This window comes from Pseudoliparis swirei, chromosome 23, assembly GCF_029220125.1.
Source record: "Pseudoliparis swirei isolate HS2019 ecotype Mariana Trench chromosome 23, NWPU_hadal_v1, whole genome shotgun sequence".
In the NCBI taxonomy this organism is placed as follows: Eukaryota; Metazoa; Chordata; class Actinopteri; order Perciformes; family Liparidae; genus Pseudoliparis; species Pseudoliparis swirei.
The window spans coordinates 7457175-7476573 of NC_079410.1; the positions used below are offsets into that span (position 1 = coordinate 7457175).

General features: G+C 43.6%; 1 protein-coding gene across 2 annotated transcripts in view; it reads left to right on the forward strand.

Annotated features, from left to right (window-relative positions):
- Positions 1 to 19399, forward strand: part of LOC130188879 (alpha-1,6-mannosylglycoprotein 6-beta-N-acetylglucosaminyltransferase B) — a 56220-nt gene that overhangs the window by 28120 nt on the left and 8701 nt on the right. For both annotated transcript variants that reach the window (XM_056407422.1, XM_056407421.1), the window contains exons 8-14: positions 460 to 629; positions 11366 to 11497; positions 13289 to 13422; positions 14154 to 14290; positions 17725 to 17880; positions 17997 to 18143; positions 18273 to 18389. In XM_056407422.1, coding sequence (XP_056263397.1) covers positions 460 to 629; positions 11366 to 11497; positions 13289 to 13422; positions 14154 to 14290; positions 17725 to 17880; positions 17997 to 18143; positions 18273 to 18389 — 993 coding nt within the window. The remainder of the gene's footprint in view (positions 1 to 459; positions 630 to 11365; positions 11498 to 13288; positions 13423 to 14153; positions 14291 to 17724; positions 17881 to 17996; positions 18144 to 18272; positions 18390 to 19399) is intronic.

The window sequence follows — 19399 nt, forward strand, 5'->3', positions numbered from 1 at the left end:
CTAGTAGATGAATATAATGGAAAGTTATTGAGAGAGAAAAAAATCTAATTTCATTACATATTTAACCGCCTGGAAACTCCATCCTTCCCCATCAGCATTCAAACCGCTGGCGCATTGCTCTGCATATCAATGAGTTCTCCGCTGGTCACTTTTCATTTCAACTGCACAGTTGATTGTGTTTCCTCGGAGTCGTGGGACTTTTCTGTCTATCTTTCATTGGACACTCAATTCTATTTAAAATGTGATTAATGCCAAATATCTGAAATTATGATGATTATATGTGAATCCTTTAAAGCATTTTGTTGAAATGATGGAAATAATTGATGGAAATAATGACATGTTCTCGACAGTAACAGTGCAGAAGATGGTTGAACAAACTTTGCGTTAATAAAACACAATGCTGGAGTGCGCTGCACTCTCCTGGCGCCTTGACTTTATTCCTTTTCATTCTGCATTCAGGTTCTAGTTCACGTGGGCTTCCTGACGGAGGAGTCTGGGGATGTGTTCAGTCCCAAAGTGCTGAAAGGGGGTCCTCTGGGTGAGATGGTGCAGTGGGCCGACATCCTCACAGCCCTCCATGTGCTGGGACACAACCTCAAGATCTCCGTTTCTCTCAAGGAGCTGCACGGGTGAGTTTAGATCGGATGTATTCCACATCCATTTGTAGCCTAATGTGAGATTTTGTGCAGGAATCATCCGTCGGTTTCCGATTTGCTATTATTAATTGTCGAATAAAGAAATGCTGGGTTGTCCATTCCACTTCTTGCTCACACGCTGTTTCCGATCCCCGTTGGCCACGCAGATACATCATCTCCCCTCGCTGCAGAGTGTGTTCCAGCCTGAGGGCTTGACAGCACCTCTACAGTGTGTGCACCTCCTTCCCGCCGCAGCTCGCCCGCTGCAGAGAGATAACGAGCTCGTCATCACACACATGAGCGCTTGTGCCGGTTGACTCACACTCACACATATGTTGGCATCCAGTCATGCTGAGATAGTTACATCTCAAAATATAAGATGAGGTGCGATCGGAGGAGTTCAGGCGGGCCCCGTCCTGTCTCTGGCTTTTTTTCCCTCGCCGTCGTGAACCCGTAAGCACTTTCACGCCGGCCGCTCCGGAAAGTGACAAGTGTAGAAAATGTACAAGATGAGATTTTCCGTCGATTCTTTTTTTTTCTGCCGGTGGGCGACGACGCGAAGCTGAAGCAGACCGGCTGATGATAATGTGCGCTCGTTATTGACTACTTGTGTCCATTGTTGGAGGCCAGATGTAAGGCCGTTGATGAGCCGGAGCTGCCCTCTGATCTGAAATGTGAGAAGAAAAGCTGCCTTGAATAGATCAGAGAGGTGGGTGAGATGCCGCAGAGGGAAACGCTTCCTCCAACCGTGCTATTATTTACCCCGCTAATTGGTGTCATGGTGTATTGAATGCGTCTCCTTTGGGAATAAACCATCAGAAATGTTTTGGAAAGAAGACTCACAAAGAAACATCGGCCACGGTTTTGAATAGGGCTAATACTTTCCAACAGATTCATATAGTAGACGGCCACATGCCTTTGTGAGTGTATGTGTGCGTGTGTGTGTGTGTGTATGAGAGATATCTACTTTATTGAGAGCTTTAATATGGTTGTTCTATGCTTATATACGTTTTCTGTGGTGTTCCATTAGGGCTGATATTGGTCTCTATTCATAAGGAAATGAAATGTTCAGCCTTAGAGAAAATATAATGGAACGCTGAGATTGAAGTGGATTTATTATCAGGCTCCGACTCGATCCACTCTCCTCACGAAACACCACCCAGTGTACATATCCCACACCTTTTTTATGGCCATCGTGAATTGGCCAGTTAATGACAGATGCTGAACATCCATAAATCCCTTTCCTGTGACTATTAACAAATATATAAAACGGGAACATTTCTCTCCATCCTTTACTCCCACGCGCTATCAAATTGACAGATCATTATGTGGGTTGTGCTCCTGCAGATTCCCTCGGGCTTTGGATCTATTTACATTTGCTGCTCTTCACTTTGCTGCCCCGGCTTTGGAAAGGAGTTTAATATCCCTGAGCCTGCTGAGGTTCTTCTACGTGGACAGGACAGCTGACATGTCAGGCGGTTCCTCCGACAGTCGCATTAGTCCCGGTGGGAGTAAAGCTGTTGGTGTGCATCATATAATTGTCTCTAATTGGCAACCTTCATTCTCTCCGGTGGCTTCAGTGTGTCGTCACTTTGGCTGGCGTCTTTCGAATCAGTTACGCTTACACATCCTGCCTTCAGCCAGTCTTGCCCCACACTTGTTTCTGCCTTTTTTTCTTTCCATACGCTCATTTTCTTTTATTTTGCAATGCGATTATGAAGGTAGATTTGTCTCTTTATTAAGCAAAAAGGTTTTGAGAGGAAATTTCCCGTTTGTAAGTAAATGAATTGTTTGTTTTCCTCATGAAACCAGAATGTGTTGCTGCGAATTAAAAATCGTTGCTCTCAAATGAAAAAAAGATTTTTAGAGCAAAGGTTTCACATTTCCAGCAACACAATTAATTTTCTTACAAAGGACACATTTGCTCTCAAAACCTTTTCTTTGTTTGCGAAATAAATCTACCCTCATATGCGATCTGAGTCTCAACAGTTCATGCAACTTTTCTGTCACTCTAGATCAGGGGTGTCAAACTCATTTTCACCGTGGGCCAAATCAGCATCATGGCCGCCCTCAAAGGGTTGTAACTGAAACATATAAACGTATAAACTACTGCCCAATATATTGTTAAATAACTCTCTTTGCATTTGATTATTGTTTATTCGAGTCTAGAAATATTGTACATGAGAACACTTCTCTTAACAGTATAACATAAATCCATTTCATTTGAAACCTTCAAAATAAAAGCACAGGGAATTGTAAATGAAACCGTAAAGGTCGAGTTCGTTGGCCTCCCACGTCTACGTCCGACAGCGCGCTGTCATGTCACGCCCTGTAGACATTGTGACCAGTTCGTAGTGGAATCAGACACTGGTTTGCAAACTGGCTGGTGATGAGAAGAAAGAAGATCCATGTGAAGTGAGAGCGCCAACAGAGGATCAAAAGAAGAAGCTCAGTCCTGGTCTCCTGTAATTGAGGTGGAGACCAAAGTGGCCGTGACATCACTTCTGTCAGGGACACCGGCGGCACTAAGGAGGGAGGCCCTTCGGCACTTTGCAGGGCGACAGAGGCAGCTGTCCCCTCCGCTTGGGGATCTCATCCTCTCCCAGAGCGACGTGGGTAATGAGCCGGCGACAGAGCATGGCGTCTCAACACACGAGGAGGAGGGGGAGGAGGAGGAGGGGGGGATAAGGAGGCCGGATGAAGCTGTGTTCACACACACACGCACACACACACTGCTGTGATCCTGAGATGGCTCACACACACACTCTCTCTGCCTTCTCTTTCTTACCCATGCTCTTCTAATTCCACCGTTGTACCTCTGGCTCCGGTTTAACGCCGTGCCGCTGTGTGCCGATGGCAGCTCCATATCAATTGTGTCTGGCGGGCGTCACTTAACACGTTAACACCGGGGGATTTCACCTCGTTTCTCCCTGCAAACACACAGACGTGCCTGAGCTGTGTGATCAGCAATCCGAACAAAATAATTGAACAGGCGTCAAATTGGGGGTCAATGGTCTGTAATCCGCCAGCCAGGGAGATGGGAGTGATGACAGGCGTGCGCGGGGCTTTCTGAGGTGTTGGAAATCAAAGCTGTCTTTTCCCTCGGAGCTCCAACACAGAGCGTTATTGGGCTGCCAGTCTCAGCGTGTGCCTGTGATGCGCCCTCGCCCTGCAGCCGTCTGATGGATGCGCCTGTGTTTCTGTGCCGAGAGATTAAATGCAAAAACAGCAGCCTTGATATAAATAGCACGATGCCGTCGGTTAGGAAACATCTTACAGATTTGTCCTCCGCACACTTATGCGTGCGGACTAATTGAGGTTAGCGGTGCTCTGTTGGTGTGATATTGCGTTGTGGCAGCGTGGTGTAGGTGGGGTCAGCTCTGGAGGTGTGTGGGGGGAGTGGCTCGGGGACAGGACCTGCAAATGGGCCTAATTGGCCCCAGATGTGAGGGATCTGTTTGGTTAGCCCTCAGCTATATAAGCTGGAGGGGAGATGGATGGAGGGGAGAGCAGAGCAGAGGCACAGTCTGCGTTCAATAAAGTATCTTCCCAACTAGAAGCTCGGTGTTGGCTAATCCTTTGGTGCTTAGCGGGGAAATCTGTCATATTCAAAATGGAGCGTTTAGTGTCCTAAATTACAATTGCGATCAGTGTTTATTCATATATGTTGCCCTAAAGTATATTACGTTTTTTATATATATATATACACTACCGTTCAAAAGTTTGGGATCACTTAGAAATGTCTTTATTTTTCAAAGAAAAGCACTGTTTTTTCAATAAAGATAACATGAATCAAAAATACACACTATACATTGTTAATGTGGTAAATGACTATTCTAGGTGGAAACGTCTGGTTTCTAATGAAATATCTCCATAGGTGTATAGAGGCCCATTTCCATCAACTATCACTCCAGTGTTCTAATGGTACATTGTGTTTGCTAATCGCCTTAGAAGACTAATGTCTGATTAGAAAACCCTTGTGCAATTATGTTAGCACAGCTGAAAACAGTTATGCTGGTGATATAAGCTATACAACTGGCCTTCCTTTGAGCTTGAAGTTTGAAGAACAAAATTAATACTTCAAATATGAATCATTATTTCTAACCTTGTCAATGTCTTGACTATATTTTCTATTCAATTTTCAATTCATTTGATAAATAAAAGTCTTCATGGAAGACACGAAATTGTCTGGATGACCCCAAACTTTTGAACGGTAGTGTAAATATATATATAATTTCATAGACGAGACAGGTTCAAGCCAATTTTCCCACAGATTCACTTCACACCCAGAACTTGTTAGCAAATGGACTTTGTTTACCGCACTTGGGAGAGGTTGAGACGTTGACGGCTCAGAAAGTGCTTCTATAATTGAAACTGAAGGAGCAAAATGATGAGAAAAGACAAACGAGCTGCTGACAACACACAACCTGTTTAAAATCTGAATGTACCCCAGATCTTTTCTTTTCCTCATAAACGTAGATATACTTCCTTTTTTCTTTTGTCGATAATGAGATCAAGTCCCTCTCCATGCATTAACATGAAGTAAGGCTGTTTCTCATGCGCTGTCCTAAATTTCCCTCGGGATTAATAAAGTATCCATCTACCCATCCATCTATCTATCTCATAGCGACCATTTACCAGCTGAGACGCCGCCTCGCTGCACATGAAAGTGGCCCCCCGGCTGCATCTGATCACAACAGCGTCAACATCTGAGCTCCTCTCTCCTGTTATCCTGCTCTCGACCGGTCGATGATCACGCCGGCCTCTGTTCCCTCTGGCTCCACACTCAGCGGCTCATCAGCGCTCCTCTCTGCTCGCGTCATTCCTCTCACGCTGCGAGGCGGCCCCCGGTAAACCTCCGGGCCCCCCGGCCTCAGCCCACCTGGAAATCTGCCTCAGCCAATTCCCCCCCCCCTGTTAGACACGCGCACCCCTGCAATGCAGTGTGACGACGGAGTCTCCGACACTCTTTTGTCTCACTCTCTCCCTTTTCAACTAAACTGGGGAGTTGGTGCCAGTGGCCAGCTGTGAAGCAGAGGAATGGTGCCCGACGGTTGTCAAATGGTTTTCAGGAAATGTGTGCACCTTTCCCTCTTTTTTTTTGCAGTCTTTTTCTTTTGCACTCCATCTCTTACAACTTATCTCTGCATTTTGAAGGCTGAGTAGGTCATTAAAACTGGTGTTTTTAAGAGAGAGAGAGAGAGAATAAAGATAAAAGCTGAATTCATCCTACTCACGATTCTTGTCTGTGAAGCCAGAGCTTGATATTGTTATAGCTTTTGTCAAAGAGCCAAATCCAATGTCACCAGACACCTTAAAAATACAGTTAAACACATCAAATCAGTGACAGCATCCTTTGTTCTGAAGGACACAGCCAGTGTGATATCTTCTGAAACAACTCTGTGATTTCATTTTGTATATTTGAAGAGCAGCAGGCTGGGACGTGTTTATGAAGCTGATTGTCATCAGAACAAAGCCAAACAACACCAAGATACCGTCCATCACTATCACCAATGGCTCTTTTATGTGCGTTTAATAGCTTTTAGAGGCCAATGGAGCTGTAAATCATGGAGGCTGTGGCTACAGTTGCTGTTATTGGGATGTATGCATTGCTGGTGGTGTGTTCTCTTCTTGGGATTTTTTGATAATGATACAAATATTAAATATTGTGTGCATCTGTGAAGGAGAAAAACAGAGAACGGCAGATCGAGTTGTTTGTGCCTGCTTGTGTATGCATACTTTATAATGTCTGTGTCCTTGTGTGTTAGAGTGTGTGTGTACCCAAGTTCCAGACTCCTGGCTCCTTAATGCACTTTAATCCCTTTCCTCTTCCCTAAAGTTTGCCCTGATTTGCATATATCCAATTAGACCTCTGAACAGCAGCAGCTTCAGTGGAGTCACGTGCAGTCACTGTAATACATCTTACCGTGAGAGGCCACACAGGCCATCATTCAACCTTCAACACACACACATGAGTGAAACGCACATAATGTATGCGACATGGTCACGCAACTGGCCAGTGAAACCACACGTGTGATTGAAAGATACACATAATAAATGTATATGTATCACAAAAGGCGTCCTAAGCAGGTGTGAGTGAGTCCCACCTGTGAGTGTGCTGTTTTACTGTGATGTGTGTCAGTATGTTTAGCCATGCCAGACTCTGTGGATGCAATGGTGGTGAATGGAGGTCAGGTGGTCCACCACTTCGGTCCAGACTAAAATGTCTCAAAAGAATCAATTGTAAAAAATACTTTTGTCCCATCATCATGTCAAAAAATGTATATTTGCCTTACGATGTATGCTTTATGACTAAGAACTAGTGACATCCTCAGCTGTACTTGTGTTTACCTCTAGCAGGCTAAATAAACATTATGCCTGATAAACATCAGAATGTTTGCATGGACTTTGGGAGAAAAGGTACAAATTAAGGTGTACACTATTTACAAAAGAATGAAGCACAATGTAGGTAATAGTAATCATACAGTTTTTTTCGATTGCTAAACGACAGTGGGCACAACTGGAGTCACATGTGCAAAACTCTAACCACAGTCTGCACTACCAACAGTCACCTGAGCTAAACACTTCACATCACCTGCAAAACTCATTCCAAGCAACACAACTCTTAACACATGGCTCAAAACACGCTCAGTGCACCCAAACAACATGCACAACCCTCACTGAGGTAACACACACTGAGGTAACACACACTGTCACTCAGAACACACTGAGAATAAAAACATGAGCATCAAACACCAATACAGAAAATACTAACTTTCCATCTTTACAGTTTGAACAATGTCAGTGACTTCAAACAAAGTAATATGTTCTTCATAGTAAAGAGTGACATTCGTTCACATGATTTATAATTTTTTTAGAACATAACAATTCTTTAAGGTAAATGAAAATTAGCAGTTTGCTTCAATAGTCTGTAGTAATTTACGGAATTACAGTAATGAGAAAAAAAAAGGTAGAAACTAAAAGTACATACTGTAATTCGAACAAATAATTGAGGGGCTAATCCTGCCTCTCTCTAGCATCAGGCCACATGTTTTCATCAACATCACATCTCATGTTCTCTCTTGCCACCTGGGGAAGAACCTTCTGGAGGGCCTGATCCATCCCTGGCAGTCCTCTGGACTCGTGTCCTCACATCCGGCACGCATGGCTTCCAAAAGAGACATTTGGTCATGTGGGTGGTGACCAAACACTTCGTTCACGACATTACATTACATGGTCTATAAGTGGAGCCCTTATTTCATCTGGAATAACAGCTCTTTGTCTTCCTCCATGCATCCCCCTCTCCCTGCCACCCTTCTCTTTTTCTGAGCTCTACCTATATATACTGTAATATATATATATATATATATATATATATATATATATATATATGTGTGTGTGTGTTCACTAACAAGTCTAAAACAAGACACCTGCTTAGGCTTTCAGCTGAAATTGCAATCATCAGTGTTTGAAAGGCACAAGGCTGAACTCTATTCCGTTTTGAATGTGTGGTTCACAGTTTGGACAGCAGTGTGTTAGCATTTGAACAAAGTGCTGTAAATCCACAGTGTTGTGCAGGTTGTGGTTAAAGTCATGGGATAAGTGTTAGAGTTTCGAAAACTGTGTTCAAGCAATGAAAAACAAACTAGAGTTTGGTCCACATGAACTGCTGCTGTGCAGACTGTAGTTAGAGTTTTGCACATGTGACTCCAGTTGTGCCCACTGTCGTTTAGCAATCGAAAAAAACTGTAATATTATTATTATTATTATTAATAAATATAATAATAAGAATTATTAGTATTATTATAACTATTATAAATATAATACTAATACTACTGCTACTACTACTACTACTAATAATAATAATAATACAAGTTAAAGATTTATGGTAAAAGAACTCGGAAATTGTTTGAGAAAAAAGTGGCCAAATGTACAACAAAAAAATATTCTCAAATCTTTTGAGTTCCCACTGGTGCAAAACTGTGGTAATGACACATAATGGTCCGGGTTGCTAAGGTAGCACATTGCTTCACTTTGCGAGGCTGAATCAACAGCATCCCACCACAGATGACACCGTTAAACGGTGGTAACGAGTGCAACACATTGCACTGGAGAAGACTCTCTCCATCATTCCTTCTCATCCACTTATCCAGGGTTAAGTTCGCAGCAGCGTTTTCTCGTCCAACTCGAAGGGCATGAGTCACCGTAATCTGGTTCAACACAAGCATTTACATGTTCTGTGCCTGTTCGCTGCACTTTTACCTTCAAACTATCACGGCGACAGTTGGATGCAGTCCCTTCAGAGTAACTGTAAAAAAAACGTGTGTTCAGGGTAATGTCTTCTCAACACTCGGTTTTTAATAGTCACCGCGCTGAATAAAGAGAGAAGTTGTTTGATTTTACTGTCCTGTAGTTTCTTCAATATTAGTATTTATTTATGTGCATGAAAGAACATAAACTGCATGTATGCATGCATGTATGCATTTATGTGTGTATGTATGCTTGTATGTATCTGCATGCATGTATGTATGCATGTATATATGCATGCATGTATGTAAGTTTGCGTGTGTGTGTGTGTGTCGTCATCTCGCTCAAATATCATCCTTATCAGAATACAATGTATCTAGTAACTATTCACTATTCCCAATCCACTATTTTCTCACCTTTTTTTTTCTCCTAAAAATGTGATTTTATAATCCTGCACATTTCTGTTTTTTTTATTATTTTCCTTTACCTGCAATATTCCTAAAACGCGGCCGCTGTAAAGCAGATATGAGTTGCAGTTTCCTGTCTTCCGGTCTGACTGTGGCAACAAGCCGGCAGCTGGATGGTCTCGTCCTGCACATAATATACAGAAGGACAGCGTGGAGAAGGCAAGAGCACTTCTGCAGCGTTCACCTTGTGACTCATGAAACGTGGGCCGACGCGCTCTCGCTCATTATCTCGTCTGCTGTAAAGGAACCGGCGTTTGTTCCCAAAGGCTGACTGAACATGTCCACTGTCCAAAGAAAGATTGTGTGTGTGTGTGTGTGTGTGTGAGGTCATAGGTCTGTGACTATAGCTGCACAGCTTTCCTTGACGTGGTTGCAGTCTGACAACACTGAGAGCTTTTATATCATCCAGCAAAGTGACTCAAGCTCATCTTTTCTTCCCCGCTTCCTGTTGGGGTTTGATCTCGAGTCTTGAGTTGCTCAGATTGCTGTTCGCTCTTCTTTGAAATATGAGACTTAATACGAAGCCTTGATCTTTTTTCATGCAAACTTCTTTTGATCACAGAAAGTTTACAGGTAGTTCTTTTTCGTTATTTAACATCCAGGAACTTATCTGTCTCCCGTCATTTGTTCAGTTACACATTGGGGAAGCTACAGTAGACGTGGCTGGATAGTTAGCTCCGTTTCTCACAAAGAAAATAGAAATGTATTGTAGTGCAAGTCTGTTTCTGTGTCCCTCCGAGCTGTATAATCATATTTAAATAAATGTTTGACAAACCGCCTTCTGATACATTATATTGCCACCGCAGAGTATTGTACACATCAGCACATCCCCTCGCTCTTCTTCTGCTGCACCGTGCCGGGTCTCCAAAGGACTGCTGAAGTTTCACACAGCAGCACTTTATTCCTCTTGGAATAAAAACAGACGCGCTGGATTGTGTTTTTCTCCAAAGCGTTACTTTGATCCCAACTGAAAGCGCTCTGGCGCCGCGCTGTACTTTGTCATCGTGGACAACACATTTATATCTCTTTTGTTACCGCTCTCGTCTGGGTTTTATTCATGCCTTATTTCTCCAGGCTGATCAAGCCCGTCTCGTTTTACAGAAAACTAACAAGGACAAGTTATATCACGCAACACTGACTATCACACAAGGATATAATTCACACGTGTGTGGAAAACTACATAAAAACATATGTAATCTGTATTAATACAGGTTGTAATCAACACTGTGTCCAAAATCCATCCCTTTTGACGACATCCACCACATGTAGTGTCCGCCGTGTGTTTTATAATCCAAATCATTGGACACATGGACATTATGACCCGATGGTGATGCATGAAGAGTCTGATGCTGGAAGTTATTGCAGTTCAATCCCTGGGTGTCTTGAATGCGCGCTCCTCATTTCATGGCAGTCACGTAGTCGCTGAGATATTTCACTGTGGGAAATAACGGATCGACCGACAGACGGACAATATCCTCCGTATAGCTCTGTCGCCGGTTGGGCTGAAAATAATGAAAGCAGAGAGAAGACAACCCTGAGGAAAGGCATCATTGTGGCACTCCTTTCTCTGAAGGCGTCGGGACAAAGGCGGCTGGAGCACGAATGAGGCTTGAAAGCAGCCGGTCCCTCGGTCTCAGTCAGAGGAGCCGTCTCTCGCTGAGAACACTGACATGCTTCTTCCCGTGCTTCACTCTGCTGCATCGCTGTCTCTCACCCAGCCGAACCAAAGTCACACAAGCACCCACACATCTCCAGAGATATGGGAGAAGCCCCGGCGGTCTCAGAATCCACACTCTATATGATTGCATCCGTACAAATGAGGAAATGTGCACACAGGATGGGTTTAATTTAGCGTACGGAGGTGTGCAGTTTCCTTTTTGTGCACCACGGTATTGTCCACACCTGGATCAGCCTCTGTCGGTACTGAACGATGGGTGTTTCAATGAGCTCTCTTTATGTATTTTCTCCCTTTCGTGTCGTCTTCTTCGGGATTACAGTGGCTGTTGTCGTCTGCAGGTTTTTGGGGGTTCCTCCAGGAAGAGGAAGCTGCCCTCTGACAGGACCTCTGCCCTTTGACCTCATCTACACCGACTACCACGGCTTGCAGCAGATGAAGCAGCACATGGGTCTGTCACTGAGGAAGCACAAGTCAGTGTGAAGCTCTCTCTCTCTCTCTCTCGCTCTTGTATGTGTATGTCTTGTCATTCTCATTTGTTTACCAAGATGTAAGTGCAGTGTTTGTTTGTTGCATTCGTTTTGTGTTATCAGTTAGTGTCTTATGGCTGAAATACTTAACCATCGGCTTATTGACTGGCTGATGGACACGAGGCCGAAAACTTCACTGCGCATCAGCAAAATTCTCCCTTACGTGAGATTCAATTTGGTCTCTTTAGAGAGTGATCAATCAGCCAGGTGCAGGCTCCATCACACACGCTGCTCTTTATGTGCATCACATTGGAAGGTTGGAGGAGGTTGCTTAAAATTAATGAATTAGCCTGTACACAAGTACCACATTCAAATATAGTGAGTGTATTTGTAAATGCTTTTTTTTTTAAAGAAAAATATTCACAATTCTAAGCAGAACTGGAGCAGTGTAAAAGAAAATTGTAACTTAAAAAATGTATTCATGGAAAAAGGAAATCGGTCATCGCAGTGTCGTATAGATAGTGATAATCGTGTTGGGTGCAATGTTGTTGTGTTATGGAGATGGATTGCAGTTTGTTTTTATTCCATATTCTATTCGTGGGAGGGTCAAATAAATCACATTTCACAACCATTCATGGTGATTCTCCTGCGTTCTGAGCTCTGAGACGCGGTCGGGGCAAAGCAGCAGCGGAGACCTCGGCTGACTCCACTCGGCGTCAGTCTGAGGTCAGCTGATCGACGACGCAGCCGCCACAGAGCGACAGACCAATACTTTCATTTCCTCTCCTGCCCTGAAGCTGATTAGAGAGGCAAGGCATTGATGAATTTCAGGTTGGATTACATCAATTGATTTTTGACTTCCTCATGGAAATATAAACTGCTAATAAAGTGTGAATATAATTAGCTTTTTCTCTCTTTGTAAACTGAAAGCAGAATTTATCTTCTGCCCCCCCCCCCCTCCCACACACACACACACACACACCTCATTTCCTGTTTGATTTTGACTTTGGAGGACATTAACACAACATTGCTTAAGATGTTTTAGCGTCGATGCTGTCGAAGGAGCGCCTTCACATTATCAGAGAGAATTTGTGTTCTGTTGCAGTCGATCCAAAGAGACGCACGCACGGCAAGTGAGAGTTTAGCATCTCCTTCAGAAGTGTTTGACTAAAATTCATCTCAGACTCTCCAGGTTGCGACACGATCGGTTCCAGACGAGCGCCTCGCGGTGTCTGTGAAACGAGGCTGTGATTTAAGCCTCAGACGTCTCATCTTGAGGCTCAGTGTGTGTGTGTGTGTGTGTGTGGGGGGGGGGCCGGGCGGCGTTGGCATCCATCACCACCGACAGCTTTACAAACCAACAGTCGCACGACGAGACCGCGGTCGCGCTGAAATGAACTCTCATAGCTCAGAAACGAGGACGGCATTTTTCACGGCCGTCATGTTGTTGGCAGTTTTTCTTTGCGCATTGTTTATTAAGAGTGACGTCGACCAAATCTCACGGTCTGGAAACCTCTCGGCTCAACAGGTAACCGTGCAGTGCCCGGGTCGAGGTGGCCAACGACAGCACGTTAGTTACATTACTTGGTGAAAAGTGGCTGGGAAAAGGAAAATATAAACATACCACAGTGAGCAGAGATGAGCTGATACATTATCAGTTGGAATATTTAACTTTCTGCCAAAGTCAGTTGGGGGTACAGTGAACACATCTTTCTTCTCTCTGAGCAATTAGTTTCATTTGAAAGACAACTGTGATCTCGTTTTTTTGGCTCAGTCTAATTCTTGTTTGTTTAGGTGCCACATCCGAGTAATTGACACCTTCGGCACGGAGCCGGCGTACAACCACGAGGAGTACGCCACGACGCACGGCTACAGGACCAACTGGGGCTACTGGAACCTCCGCGGCCAGCAGTACATGACCATGTTCCGTACGTGGGCTTTGATTTCTCTCTCCGACAGATTGTCTCTTTCGCTGAAGGGAAAAAATTAAATGATCTGCATACATCTCAGGGGTGATATCAGAAGCTTGATTTGTGACTGCAGGGTGCGAGCAGATTGCGTGAGATTATAAAGTCTTCAGACGCCGAGCGCCTCCAGTCAGACACGGCGCCGAGGGCTCAATTTGGTGAAATTGGTGGCAGGAGAATCTTCGTCTGTTTGTGTCGTTGATTCCGCGACAATCGTCAGCGCCACTGCTCCCACGGTACTTTGATCACGAAGCCCGACGCCGTGAGCGCTTTCATCTCGGGGGTTGGAGTTGACTGAAAGCACTTGATGTCTCCTCTTTGTGTGCGCTGGTTTGCATCCCGGAAGTTTTGTAAGCTGTGGCACTTTCAAAAGCTGCAATCCAAAAAGTCTTTGAAGATTTTAAACTGCAGCGAAGATGACGGAGAAGAAAGTGTTTCGGTGGAGTTTTCACCTCATTCTGGGGAAGACAACCAATTCATTGATGCGAATGCAAACACACTGTTATTTCTATTTAACGATAAAGTTAACAGTGGCATTGTTTTACCTCGCAGATAAATTGAACAGTTCTTCAGAATAAAACCATTTTCAGCTTTTCAGATTCCCCACCCGTTCTCTTTGTGTTGTATTCTTTCGAGACATGGACTTTTTTTCGTTTTAGTGTGTTGGGAATTGCTTTGTTTATCCTTGGCAGCGCACACGCCAGACAACTCCTTTATGGGTTTCGTGGCGGAGGAGCTGAATGAGACGGAGCGACTGAACATTCAGCGGAACAAGGTGAACAACATGGCGGTCGTCTACGGCAAAGAAGTCAGCATGTGGAAGGTCAGTGTCACACGATGGCCCTCGACAAATTATTTGCATGTTTTTATATTTTGTGAGACGGTTCAGTTTCACACATTTACAAAGAGAATATCTAATCTCAGACGTTTGCCCCGTGGCTTTGCAAGGACAAATGACAAAGATTTAAAGGGCACACACACACACACAAAGAACTCTACATGATCCAGTTGACTGTGACCTCTTAACAGAGTTGAGGCCTCTGCACACCAAGTTCATGCACAGAAACCTTGCACACTGAGTCTTGTGCGTTTCAAGAGCCTATTTATTGTGAAAATGTGCGATATGAGACTAAAGTGAATGTGTGAGCCATTTCGGATGACGACGTCTTAGAAGAGAAATGGACTTGGAGTCTTTAATGCCTCTGAAATAAGTGAGATAAATGTTGATTCTTATTCCTTTTGCTAGATGCCATGTGCCCCAAAGCGTAAACATACATTATTCATCATATGATGTGATTTCTTAGATGGCTTTCAATTCAAAACAAATTACAATAGACTTTTGTTCAGATTATGTTAAACAGTGGAGTGTTTGGTGTTTTTGTAACATCCTCTTTAGAAATGAATTCCTAAAGCTTCACTTAGAGTACTTTGTCCTGAACAAAATGCATTTCAAGATGAACTTCAATGCGCAGTAAGACACGTTCTTGCACTGCATTGTGTTACGACACCAGCAAAGTATTAATAGAAGCATGATTCAGGGCAAAGGTTTTCAAACTGTGATTCGTGCCTCCCCAGTGGGGCTCAGGAGAGTGAGAGGGAGGTGGGGAACCTCCCCGAGTGTCATCACGTGTCCTCCAGTATCGAGATAACCAGCGACAGCTGTCTGTACATCGATTCTCACGTTAAACAGGAACTGCTATTTGTTAATCTGGCATATTTTAAATTCTGCCTAAATTTAAACAAATGAAAGCTTAAAATGGAGCTCAAGTTGTAAAACTATAACTGCTATTGATGCTCCCCAAAGCTCTGCTGTTGTCTGGAGGGGAACACAATGTCTCACTGGGAGTTATTATACCGCGACACACGGCATCGGCAAATCTAACGCATGGGGTCAGATCAGTCTCAATAATTGCAAATGCACACAGAGAGACTCACAAATACATTCCACAAACAAATGCATACAAATCCACAAACAAATAGAAAATTCTACATAGAAATGCAAAAATATCTTTGTGATTTTTCTTTCACATTTATATAAATCGTAATGTATTCATGTGTACATTGGAATGTACTTGTGAATCGTTCTGCGTGCATTTGTAAATCCAATATATTTGTGCATCGTTGTTTGCATTTTGATTTTAGCAAATGGCTGCAATGAAACAAAGAGTGAACAATTTAAAGGGGTCTGAATACTTTCCGTACCACTGTAGAGCTCATTCAACATATGGGGTCAGATCAGTCTCATTCATTGCAAATGCACAAATAAATACATATAAATACACAAACAAATAGACAAATCCACATAGAAATGCATGAAAATATTTGTGTTTTTTCTTGTACATTAATATAAATCGTAATTTAATGATGTGTGCATTTGCATTGGACTGTATTTGTGAATCCTTCTGCATGCATTTGTGAATCTTCGTGTTTTCCTTTGTGAGTCTCTCTGTGTGCATTTGCAACTATTGAGGCTGATCTGACCCCATACTAATGCGTGTCATGGTTGTTGCACGAGGTTCTGTGAGTCCAATACAAATCGAGGTAAATGTAAAGTCTGGAGACTATTCCAATCGGCCCAACACCCACTCGATGTTACATTTCCTCCAAACAAGTGTGTCCTTCAGGAATCTGCCCTGAAGTGCGATGGTAGAGGAACAATCGTTTTGGTTTTTCGAGAGTACGTTTTAACCTCCGAGCTGCTGGCAAGATGTGCCGTTCTCGCAGCGACTTTGAAGTGTGCTGCCGACCTCCCACTAGGTTTGGTTCACTTCCCCGGCTGCCTTTTTGTTCCTCCACCAACGCAACATGCCCCGACTCTCTGAACAACTTGGGCTGCGGTGTAACTTGTCACGTGTGCGTTCGATAGATTTACTACACGGTAATGTCGGGGTCTCTCCAGACAATGAAGCCCCCGCCCCCCCCTCGATGAGCGTCTCTCCCTCTACCTTTTGAGTTTCACATGAGAGATTTGGGGTCTGTAAAGGTCCGTTGAGAGGGAAAGTGACTAATACTTTGTGTCATATTCTGTGTTTTCCTCTACACATGCCTCTCCCTACTCTTCGTACTTCTCTTCTCACCGTGTACTATTCTACATTCATCATCCCATGATGCATCATTGATGGATTCAGCTTCAAGTAAGTACACCTGCTGGCAATATTGATTTCTTTGAATAGAAAGAAGAAGAAAAAAATGTCTCTGCTTTTTTATGCAAAATAAATATATAATTCTCTTCAGTTGTTTTGGCATGAATTTATTAGAGCCAAACTTTTGAGTGTTCGTTCTGTTTTAAAATATGTTAAAAAAATATCTCCAAAGTCTAGATCTGTTCCTAAAACATGAGCTGATTCTGTAATGTAGCATATAGCGTGTATGTGTAAACGGATTTAGATAAATAAAGGAACGAGGTTCAGAAGGTGTGTCTTCCTTTTCACTATAACATTGGTCATAATTGTGATAAATTAAAATTCACATGAATCCAAGAATGTAAGCAGAAGCAGATGTCGCTCGGAGACATTAAAATGGCCCAAAGTGAAAAACGAGGAATAACACTCTGATGACTGAATGAGTAATGCCTTGAAGACACATCATTAGAGAATAATTCATATTCCCAGAGAAAAAACTTATTTCCACGGGGCAACGCAGAAAGTATACATCGATTTAAGTCGTTCATGCCTTCCCAGGCACTGGACAGTTACCAGCTACCAAATTGATGATGCTGGCGCTAACAAGAGCAAACTCAGCTCATTGTATTTGCTCGCCTCGTTTCCTTTAACCAATATTGTTCATGCTGGGGTGATACTGTTGCCCTCCCCTACACCTTTGGGCTTTTGTCTTCTGCCCTTTTCAAGAGCGGTTGTGTGTAATACAGATGAATCTATTCAGTGAATGTAACTGGTCATAGCGGTGTACTGTAGAGGAACGCTCACAGTGTGTAGTGTCAACGGTACTTTACTGGACAGCCCAAAGAGACGAGTATAGACGTCTTCTCTTTGGTGTGTGAGTTTCAAAGCGACTGAAGACAGCAACAGCTCTCCAAAGATGCCAAATAACATTATTATCTGATACGTTGAGGGCAAAAGTCTTGGCATTGCAACCATATTGCCAAAAACAAGGTGAGCAATAAAAAAGACTGAAACCAACCAACAGGGATCTGGTGCACTGAAAAAAAATAGTCCCACCCTTACAGCAATGTTTTCAAAGATAAAGCCGGAACTCCACTGTGCCCATGTTTAGGTGTTCAGCTCATGTCTGTATGTTTTAAAGGGAAAGGAAAAGTTCCTGGCCATTCTGCATCGCTACATGGAGATCCATGGGACGGTCTACTACGAGACGCAGCGGCCTCCAGAGGTGCCTGCCTTTGTGAAGAACCACGGTCTGCTGCCTCAGCAGGAGCTGCAGCAGCTCCTCAGGAAGGCCAAGGTGGGAACATCACTCACGCTTTTATGATCGTTGAAAAATGTGTGCGTTGACCTGGATATGGGCAGCTCAGTGGATCGGCTCATGATCACCTCCTCCTTTTTATTTTTCTTGTCAAGCTGTTCATTGGGTTTGGCTTCCCCTACGAAGGCCCCGCCCCTCTGGAGGCCATAGCCAATGGCTGCATCTTCCTCCAACCCAAGTTTAACCCTTCTCACAGTTCTCTCAACCACGACTTCTTCAGAGGGAAGCCCACCTCTCGAAAGGTAGATGCTCTTGTTTTTATCTTGGCCATGAGGAAAGCACTTTAAAAAAAAGCTAATCAATATTGAGTTCACATATTGACTTTGTTTTATTGTGATTGTGAATAATATATGCCATTTATTCCCCCTCAGGTGTCCTCTCAGCATCCTTATGCAGAGCAGTACATTGGCCGGCCGCACGTCATCACTATCGACTTCAATAACTCTGAAGAGTTTGATGCAACCATCCGTGAGATTATGAGAATCAATGTATGTTCATTTATTAGTGTTTACCATCCAAGCTCAGCACTAGTGATTCAACAAAATATTGGCTTTACAATATTTTACCACAGATAGTTAATGTCTACCACGGTACACTGCTGCATAATGATCATAATAGTTTGCTCTTGCACACTTTAAAGTCTGGCTTGACCCACTTTTGAAGCCCCCAGCTTCTAATAGACCTCTTTATCCTGGCTCCCACCCTCTGCTCTCCGCGCTGCTAATTGCTTGAGTTATTATGCGGCTCAGGAGTTATATTGCGCCCACACCTGGGTTTACATGGCAACCTTCCAGAGGCCAGCCCGACAGACCGAGCGTATTGTCCGCAGCAGATCATAATGATCAATCACGCTGTGCTCAATCCGTCGCCAGAACAACACCGAGCGGCGGCCCCTCGCAGTGCCGAGACGCATGCGTGCCTCTACCGGCCGGGTTTGTTAAGTAGACCTTGTGGGTTGCGCTGATAGAGGTGAAAGGAAGTACCACTTGTGGTGCAGGTAAGTGTTTAAAAGGTGGCTCCTAGTGGAAGGAAACACAATATTAATCACACGGGCTGCGTGGGCAAGTTTCTCCTTAATTGTAAAGGATTAAATGAAAAAATGAGCTGCTTCATTTTCTATCATCTGGATGATTGATTAGTTCACGCGTGTTTGATTCAGACACAGTTGCGTTTGATTGTATTCATAGTATAGATAATACCAATATATATATAGCATCCAAAAGTGTTACAATTTGGGAGAGCAGTTCTTTTCGCTACGTAGGTCTACTGAGAGTTAGATGAGAAGATGGATTGGTCACTAGAAGCCGGTTAGCTTAGTTTAGCTTATTTTAGCATAGAGATTGGAAATGAGGGGGAAACAGCTGGCTGGCTCTGTGCATATAATAACAATTATATCATTATTAATTAACACGTTACGCAGTGTGTCGGACTGTTTCTTGGCTGAGAGCAGTAGCTTCCTGTCTCCAATGGTTGCCTGGCAACGGGTCACTTTGATTAT